This window comes from Lathamus discolor, unplaced genomic scaffold, assembly GCF_037157495.1.
Source record: "Lathamus discolor isolate bLatDis1 unplaced genomic scaffold, bLatDis1.hap1 Scaffold_59, whole genome shotgun sequence".
Taxonomy (NCBI): domain Eukaryota; kingdom Metazoa; phylum Chordata; class Aves; order Psittaciformes; family Psittacidae; genus Lathamus; species Lathamus discolor.
In genome coordinates this window covers 1-9,328 of record NW_027069379.1, presented here as the reverse complement: position 1 = coordinate 9,328, position 9,328 = coordinate 1, and the positions used below count along the sequence as shown (strand labels likewise).

General features: G+C 66.9%; 1 protein-coding gene across 1 annotated transcript; it reads right to left on the bottom strand.

Moving 5' to 3' along the window:
• Nucleotides 1-319: 319 nt before the first annotated feature.
• Nucleotides 320-9,141, bottom strand: LOC136006718 (pecanex-like protein 3). Its single transcript, XM_065664790.1, is given in 12 exon segments — nt 320-630; nt 782-1,311; nt 1,795-2,069; nt 3,906-4,136; nt 4,801-4,948; nt 5,328-5,431; nt 5,911-6,141; nt 6,875-7,011; nt 7,014-7,127; nt 7,733-7,948; nt 8,177-8,367; nt 9,137-9,141. Coding segments are annotated over 11 exon segments (1,875 nt in total). The 3' UTR covers nt 320-630; nt 782-1,088.
• Between the last annotated feature and the right edge of the window lie 187 nt (nt 9,142-9,328).

Here is a 9,328-nt window from a genome sequence, read left to right as displayed (position 1 = left end):
GGGGGGCTCCGCCGTGCCCGACCCCCGCTCGCTCCGGGCGCTGCTCGGAGCGGACCCGGCGCCGACCCCCCCCCTGCCCCCGCCCTTCCCGCGGCCGCTTCCTCCCGCCTCGGAGCCGGCGTCCGGGGGGGGGCGGCTCCGGAGGGGCCCCCCCGGCAAGGAGGGGACCCCCCCCCAACAAAGGGGACCGAGGGGGGCCGGGAGTCCCAGCCCTCCCCTCCCCCCCCCCCCCCAAAAGGGGTCCCCCCGGCCTCTGACCCCAACCCCCACCCCAGGTCACCGCCCCCCCCTCCCCCCCGAGAAAAGCTCAAAACGCCGATTTTCACCCAATTTTGGTTTTTATTTTTGTATCAACCCCCCCCGAGGACCCCCCCCCCTCCCCCCATTGAAAAAAATGAAGTCCGGGGGGGTGGGAATGGGGTCAGGATCCGGGGGGGGGGTCTCAGGAGTGGGGGGGCTCCGGGTCCTTATTGCTGTCGGTGGGGGGGGGGGCGGTGGGACCAGCCCAGGGGGGGTCGTGGGGGGGGTCCATAGGGCTCAGTACTGGTGCTCCAGGAGGGGCTGCGCCGTGGGGCTCTGCTTGTCCTGGGGGGGGTCCATGGGGGGCCGGGAACCAGCGTCCGGGGGGTCCTTGGGGGGGGGGAATGGAGATTGGGGGGGGGAAATGGGGACACTTGAGCCCCAGCGCCCCCCCCACTATGGGGGTCTGAGGGACCCCCCCCCCCCAGTGAGCCCTGGGGGGCCCCAGACGACCTCCATATCCCCCCCCCCCATTTCTCACCTCTCTGGGGGTGCCGGTGCTGGGGGGGGTCACGGGGGTGCCAATGGGGGGGTCCCCATCGCCGCCCCCCCCCTTGTGCTCCCCTCCCAGGCTCCATTTCCTGCAGGGGCCATCGTAGGCAAAGGGAGGGGGGGCCCCGGCGCTGGGGGGGGGCCCTGCTGGAGGGGGGGGACCTGTGGGGGGGTCCCGCCGGGCCTCACCTCCCCCATGGCCCCCCCAGCCCGGGCCTGGCCCCCCGCTCTGCTCAGGGCCTGTGGGACAAGGGGACACATTGGGGGGGGGGCACCATGCAAAGAGCCCCCCCCCTTCAAACCATGGGACCCCAACCCCCCCCCCCCAGCACCCAGACCCCCCCCCCCCAGCACCTACCGGCATGGGGCTGGGTGCTGGTGGGAGGCTCGGGGGGGTTTGAAGCCCCCGGGGGGGCCGCGCTGCCCATGGGGGGGGCGCCCCCCGCTGAGCCCCCCCCGCGGTCGGGGTCCTCCAGGTTGCCCCCACTGTTGCAGCCGGCGCCGCAGCCCTTCTGCAGCCTGGGGGGGGGACAGTTGGGGGGGGGCAATGAGGGGCGTGGGGGGGGATGAAGGATTGGGGGGTGCAGGATGGGGGCCTTGGGGTCCACAGGAGAACCCCCCCCAGCATAGGGGGACCCCAAAATGGTCCCATTGGGTCACACACACACAATAGGGGGGGCTCTGCCCCATTGTGTCACACACACCCCATGGGGGGCTCTGCCCCATTGGGTCACACACACACAATAGGGGGGGGCTCTGCCCCATTGTGTCACGCACACCCCATGGGGGGGGCTCTGCCCCATTGGGTCACACACACCCCATGGGGGGGCTCTGCCCCACTGGGTCACATACCATGGGGGGGGGCTCTGCCCCATTGTGTCACACACACCCCATGGGGGGGGCTCCGTCCCATTGGGTCACACGCACACCATGGTGGGGGGCTCTGCCCCATTGGGTCACCCCCCCCATGGGGGGGGCCCCGTCCCTTCGGGCCGCACTCACCGTGCCCAGGCGCGCGCCAGGCAGCGGGCGATGGCGGGGGGGCTGAGCGGGCCCCCCCCGAGGGCGCGCAGCTGGGGGTGGGCGCCGGCGAAGGAGGTGGTGAGGGGGGAGACGTAGATGGGGTAGCCCAGGGGCTGGTCGCACGAGGAGTTGATGATGTTGCGCAGCGACTGCCGCGCGTTCTGGATGGAGCCGCGCTCCGGGTTCCGGTTCCGCAGGAACACCAGCTCCTGCTGCTGCCCGGCCCACAGCCCCCGCACGCACTCCCGGTTCACCTGCGCCGAGGGGGCAATGGGGCAATGAGAACAATGGGGCAATGGGGGCAATGGGGAACAATGGGGGCATTGGGAACAATGGGGCAATGGGGGCAATGGGGCAATGGGGGCAATGGGGGCATTGGGAACAATGGGGCAATGGGGAACAATGGGGGCATTGGGAACAATGGGGCAAGGGGGAGCAATGGGGCAATGGGGGCATTGGGAACAACGGGGCAATGAAGAACAATGGGGACCAATGGGGTAATGAGGGTATTGGGAACAATGGGGCACTGGGGAACAATGGGGCAATGGGGAACAATGCGGCAATGGGGGCATTGGGAACAATGGGGCACTGGGGAACAATGGGGCAATGGGGGCATTGGGAACAATGGGGCAATGGGGGCAATGGGGGGGCTGCAGGAGCACCAGCTCCTGCTGCTGCCCGGCCCACAGCCCCCGCATGCACTCCCGGTTCACCTGCGCCAAGGGGGGTAATGGGGCAATGGGGGACACTGGGGGCAATGGAGGCAACTGCGGTACTGGGAGCCCTCCAGAGCACTGCGGGTACTGGGGGCACTGGGGGCAGTGGAGGGGCTCCAGCACTGGAGGGTACTGGGGGGGCTGTGGGGCACTAGGGGGCACTGGGGGCAACGGAGGCACTGGAGGGGGCACTGTGAGCACTGGGGAGGCACTGGGGGGGGGCACTGTGGGGCACTCGGAGCACTGGGGGGGGCACTGTGAGCACTGGGGGGGGGACTGTGAGCGCTGGGGGGGCACTGTGAGCACTGGGGGGGGGACTGTGAGCACTGGGGGGGCACTGGGAGCACTGTGGGGGGGCACTGGGAGCACTGTGGGGGGGGCACTGGGAGCACTGGGGGAGGCATTGGGAGCACTGGGAGCACTTGGGAGGGCACTGGGGGTCCCTGAGGGTCACAAGGGGATCACAGAGGGATCCTGGTGATGTCACTGGAGCGTCCAGGGGGGCGCTGGGGAGGTCCCAGGGGGTCACTGGGTGGGGGGTCCCTGTAAAGTCCTAAGGGGTCCCTATGGGTCTCAGTGGGTCCCTATTGGTCCGTATGGGTCCCTATATGTCCCTATTGTTCCCTATGGGGTCCCTGTGGGTCCCTATGGGTCCCTGTAATTCCCTATGTGTCCCTATGGGTCCCTGTAAGTCCCTGTGGGTCCCTATTGGTCCTTATTGGTCCCTATGTGTCCCTGTAATTCTCTATGTGTCCTTATGTGTCCCTATGTGTCCCTATGGGTCCCTATGGGTCCCTATGGATCCCTATGGGTCTCTGTGGGTCCCTGTAACTCCCTATGTGTCCCTATGTGTCCCTATTGGTCTCTATGTGTCTCTATGGGTCCCTGTGTGTCCCTATGGGTCTCTATGGGTCCCTATGTGTCCCTATTGGTCCCTATTGGTCCCTGTGTGTCCCTATGTGTCCCCATGTGTCCCTATGGGTCCCTATGTGTCCCTATTGGTCTCTATGTGTCCCTATGGGTCCCTATGTGTCCCTATTGGTCCCTATTGGTCCCTGTGTGTCCCTATGTGTCCCCATGTGTCCCTATGGGTCCCTATGTGTCCCTATTGGTCTCTATGTGTCCCTATGGGTCCCTATGTGTCCCTATGTGTCCCTATTGGTCCCTATGTGTCCCTATGTGTCCCTATGGGTCTCTATGGGTCCCTATGTGTCCCTATGGGTCTCTATGGGTCCCTGTGTGTCCCTATTGGTCTCTATGGGTCCCTGTGTGTCCCTATTGGTCTCTATGGGTCCCTATGTGTCCCTATGGGTCTCTACGGGTCCCTATGTGTCCCTATGGGTCCCCGTGTGTCCCCGCGGGCGCGGCGCCCACCTTGACGAGCCGGAAGCCGAGGTGCCTGCGGTTCAGCGTCACCACCTTGTACTCGTCGGCGGCCTCGTCGGGGACGCGGCGCAGCGCCAGCAGCGCGGGGGCCTCGGCCAGCACGGCCGCGCGCCAGGCGGGGTCCCCCTCGTGCGAGATCACCACGCGCGCCTCGTGCGCCGCCACCGCCGTGTACAGCGCGGCCGCCTCCTCGTGCTCCTCGGGGCACGTGAAGTGCTCCTGGGGGGAGCGGTCACAGCCCCGCCGGGATCCAAAGGGGCCCCCATGGGTGCCCCCATGGGTCAGAGCCGGGGGTGGCTCCAAAGGGGTCCCCACTGGGTGCCCCCCATGGATTGGACCCAGGGATGGATCCAAAGGGGTCCTCAATGGGTGCCCCCCATGGGTCAGACCCAGGAATGGATCCACAGTGGTCCCCACTGGGTGCTCCAAAGGGGTCCCCAATGGGTGCTCCCCATGGGTCAGAGCCAGGGGTGGATCCAAAGGGGTCCCCAATGGGTGCCCCCCATGGGTCAGAGCCAGGGGTGGCTCCAAAGGGGTCCCCACTGGGTGCTCCCCATGGGTCAGACCCAGGAATGGATCCAAAGGGGTCCCCAATGGGAGCCCCCCATGGATCAGATCCAGGAATGGATCCAAAGGGGTCCCCAGTGGGTGCCCCCCATGTCCCACCCCTAAGAGTGCTTCCATGGGGGGCCCCCTATGTCTCCCCCTGCCAGCACCTCCACCTCCCATGCCCCATCCCTGCTGGTGTCTCCAAGGGGGTCCCCCCAGGTCCGTGTCCCGCCCCCGCCATGTCCCAGCTTTAAGGGGTCCCCAACGCATCCTCCCCCCCCCCCCCCAGCAGTGCCTTTGGGGGGGTCCCCGCTGTTGTGTCCCCCCCCGTCACCTGGTGCAGCTTGAGGGCCATGCGCACGCCGGGGGCCACCACGCGGTGCAGCAGGTCCATGTCCGCGAACACCCACTCATCCCGCGGGGACGTGATGCGGAAATCGCCCTTGAACAGCGCGTGGAGCCCATAGAGGAAGGGCTCCAGGCTGGGGGGGGCACGGGGGGGACGGGGGTCACAAATGGGGTCCCCCCAGTGTCTGAGCCCCCCCCCCGAACACATGAGTCCCTCCTGGGGTTTGGGTACCTGATGGATGCACCCATGACATTTAGGGCCACCCCCCCCCCATAGGACCCCTCTGAATGCCGGGGCCCCCCCATAGGACCCCTCTGCATGCCAGGGTCCCCCCCATAGGACCCCTCTGAATGTCGGGGCCCCCCCATAGGACCCCTCTGCATGCCAGGGTCCCCCCCATAGGACCCCTCTGCATGCCGGGGTCCCCCCCATAGGACCCCTCTGCATGCCAGGGTCCCCCCCATAGGACCCCTCTGTATGCCGGGCCCCCCGGCCCCCCCGCGGGCTCCCACCTGGCGGACACGCTGTGCGAGGCCGTGCCCAGCGCCCGGCGCCCCAGCACACAGAGCCCGAAGCAGAGGGTGACGAGGGGGGAGTCCCAGTCCTTGTCCACGGGCTGGGGGGGGCAGGAGGGACGTGGGGTCAGGGGGTGTCCCCATGTCCCATATCCCATACCCCATATCCCCATGTCCCCCCCTGCTCGTGCCCACCAGGTCCCTGCGGGCAGCGCAGTGCTGGATCCAGCCCAGGAAGGATGGTGTGTCCCATTATCCCATATCCCCCCACATCCCCATGTCCCGTATCCCCATACCCCCATATCCCATATCCCACACCCCATATCCCATACCCCATATCCCATACCCCACATCCCACACCCCATATCCCCATACCCCATATCCCACACCCTATATCCCATACCCCACATCCCACACCCCATATCCCACACCCCATATCCCACATCCCACACCCCATATCCCACACCCCATATCCCCATACCCCATATCCCACACCCCATATCCCATATCCCACACCCCATACCCCACACCCCATACCCCACACCCCACGCCCCCACGTCCCCCCCCCCCCCGCGCGCACCGGGTCCCTGCGGGCGGCGCAGTGCTGGATCCAGCCCAGGAAGGCGCCCCGGAACGCGGGCAGGCTCAGCCCCCCCAGCCGGGGGTCGAAGTCCTCGTCGATGTTGGGGCTGAACGTGGGGTCGGGGTCGGCGTAGCCGGGGGCCGTGAGCGGGCGCAGGCCCTCGCGCACCCCCTCGTGCGAGAGCCACTGCTCCAGCTTGGGCGAGCGCGTCACGTAGTAGATGATGCTCTGGGGGGGGGGGGGTCAGGGTGGGCCCACGGCACAGGGGGGACCCTCCCGGGCAAAGCCCCTTTCCCCATGGACCTGGCACTGGGACCCCCCCACCTCGAGCACGGCTCCTTCTGGTGCCGGCCACAGGTCCCGGTGGATAAAGGCGCTGCCCCCCCCGCCGAGCCCCCTCTCCCTGTGCAAAGCCCTTTTCCTAGGGACAAGCTGCAGTTCCCCCTGGTGCAAACCCCTTCTGCTGCTGCAAACCCCTATGGATGCAAACCCCTTTCCCTGCTGCAAATCCCTTTGGATGCAAATCCCTCTGGATGCAAGCCCCTTCTCATACAAAGCCCTTTTCCTGGTGCGACTCCTCTGGATGCAAACCCCTTTTCCTTGTGCAAACCCCTTTGGATGCAACCCCCTCTTCCGGTGCAATCCCTTTGGATGCAATCCCCTTTTCCCGGTGCAAATCCCTTCTCCTCCTCCAAATCCCCTTTTCCCGGTGCGATCCCTTTGGGTGCAACCCCCTTTTCCTCATGCAAATCCCTTTGGATGCAATCCCCTTTTCCAGGTGCGATCCCTTTGGATGCAACCCCCTTTTCCCGGTGCGATCCCTTTGGATGCAACCCCCTTTTCCCGGTGCGAATCCCTTCTCCTCCTCCAAATCCCCTCTTCCCGGTGCGATCCCTTTGGACGCAGCCCCCTCTTCCCGGTGCCATCCCCGTCCCGGCGGCGAGCCCCCTCCGCCCCGCACCTTCACGTAGTAGGAGAGCAGGATGCGGCGCAGGTCGAAGCCCTGGAGCATGGCGCCCGCGTTGGTGTCGCTGATGCTGTAGCCCTCGAGCACGTAGCGGGCGGCCGCCACCTCCCAGGCCAGGCAGCGCTGCCCAGCGCCGCGTTGAAGCTCAGCGCGTGCGGGGGGTGCCCGGGCTCGCAGCAGCAGCAGCCCTCGTCCTCGTCCACCCCCTCCGTGATGGCCTCCACCTCCCGCTGCTGGCAGTAGGTGCCTGCGGGGGCCGCGGCACACGGGCGGGGATGAGCCCCTTGTCCCCATTGACCCCTCTACCCCATCGCCCCCATTCCCCCATTGCCCTATCACTCCCATCACCCCCATTGTACCCATTGCCCCCATCACCCCTGTTGCCCTATCACTGCCCTTCCCCATCACCCACCTTGCCCCCTTCACTCCCATTACCCCCATCACCCCCATTGCCCCATCACCCCCATTGCCCCATCACTCCCCTTTCCCCATCATCCCCATCACCCCCATTGCCCCATCACCCCTATTACCCCCCTTGCTCCCATGACCCTGTTGCACCAATACTTCCATTACCCCCCTTGCCCTCATCACTCCCGTCACCTCTCCCAGCCCCCTCACCCCCTTTGCCCCATCCCCCCCATTCCCCCATCACCCCCATTCCCCCCACTGCACCATCACCCCCATCACCCCCATTCCCCCCATTGCACCATCACCCCCATTCCATCACCCCCATTCCCCCCACTGCACCATCACCCCCATCACCCCCATTCCCCCCATTGCACCATCATCCCCATTCCCCCATCCCCCCCCTTGCCCCATCCCCCCCCATGTGCCCCCCCCCCCCCCGCTCACCGCGGAACTCGAGCCCCCGCAGCTGGAAGGTCACGAGCCCGTGCCCCACCTCCACGAGGTGCACGAGGGCGTTGAGGCTGTCCGAGGCCAGCACGAAGCAGTCGCCGGCGGCGGCCGGGCCCCAGCGGCCCAGCTCCAGGTCCCCGCTCAGCGCCCGCTGCAGCGCCCGCGTCAGGTGCTCGTAGAAGATGGAGTTGAGGTTGTTGTCATCGGAGCCTGCGCGAGGCGGGGGGGGGGCTGCTGTGGGGCTGGGGGGCACTGTGGGGCTCTCCGGGTGGCGCTGGGATGGCAGCAGAGGGGGTTATGGGGGGATAGAGGGGGCAGGATTGGGGCTGAAGGAGTGCTCCTGGGCTGGACGTGGGGCTGCGAGGGGCCGTGGTGTGGGGCAGGTGCTATAGGGCCCGGGCAAGGCCTTGCTGTGGGGCGGCCCCATAGGGCACCCACCAGGGTTCCGGTCGAGCTGCGAGGCCAGGCGGGTGTTGGAGTGATCGACCCTCTTGGTGCTGTGGGGTGAGGGGGGGACAGGGTCAGAGCCCCCATAACGCCCCACACAGCCCCATAACAGCTGAGACCCCCCCCGGCTGCTCCCCAGCCCCCCCGGACCCCCATGTGCCCCCCAAACCCCATCCTGGAGCCTTCCCAGACCCCAAAACCCCGCCCCAGGCCCCCAGCAGCCCCATAACCCCCCCTCAGCATCGCTACAGCCCCCGAAAACCACCCAAGACCCCCTGGCCCATGGGACCCCCTCCATGGCACCCCCCCCCCGCCCCATAGGACCCCATTAGATCCCACAGCCCCATAGGACCTCCCCTACCCCATAGGACCCCATAAGACCCCCCCAGCTCTATAGGACCCCATTAGACCCCCCAGCCCCATAGGACCCCACTAGACGCCCCCCACCCCATAGGACCCCATAAGACCCCACTACCCCATAGGACCCCCCTACCCATAGGACCCCATTAGATCCCCCCTGCCCCATAGGACCCCCCAGCCCCATAGGACCCCATTAGACTCCCCAGCCCCATAGGACCCCCCCAGCCCCATAGGATCCCATAAGACCCCACTACCCCATAGGATCCCCCATGCCCCATAGGACCCCCCTACCCATAGGACCCCATTAGACCCCCCCAGCCCCATAGGACACCATTAGACCCCCCAGCCCCATAGGACCCCCCAGCCCCATAGGACCCCATTAGACTCCCCCTACCCCATAGGACCCCATAAGACCCCACTACCCCATAGGATCCCCCATGCCCCATAGGACCCCCCTACCCATAGGACCCCATTAGACCCCCCCAGCCCCATAGGACACCATTAGACTCCCCAGCCCCATAGGACCCCCCAGCCCCATAGGACCCCATTAGACCCCCCCAGCCCCATAGGACCCCATTAGACTCCCCCTACCGCATAGGACCCCATTAGACCCCCCCAGCCCCATAGGACCTCCCCTACCGCATAGGACCCCATTAGACCCCCCCCAACCCCATAGGACCTCCCTAACCCCATAGGACCCCACAGGACCCCCAGCCCCATAGGACCCCCCAGCCCCACAGGACTCCCCAGCCCCACAGGACCTCCCAGCCCCATAGGATCCCA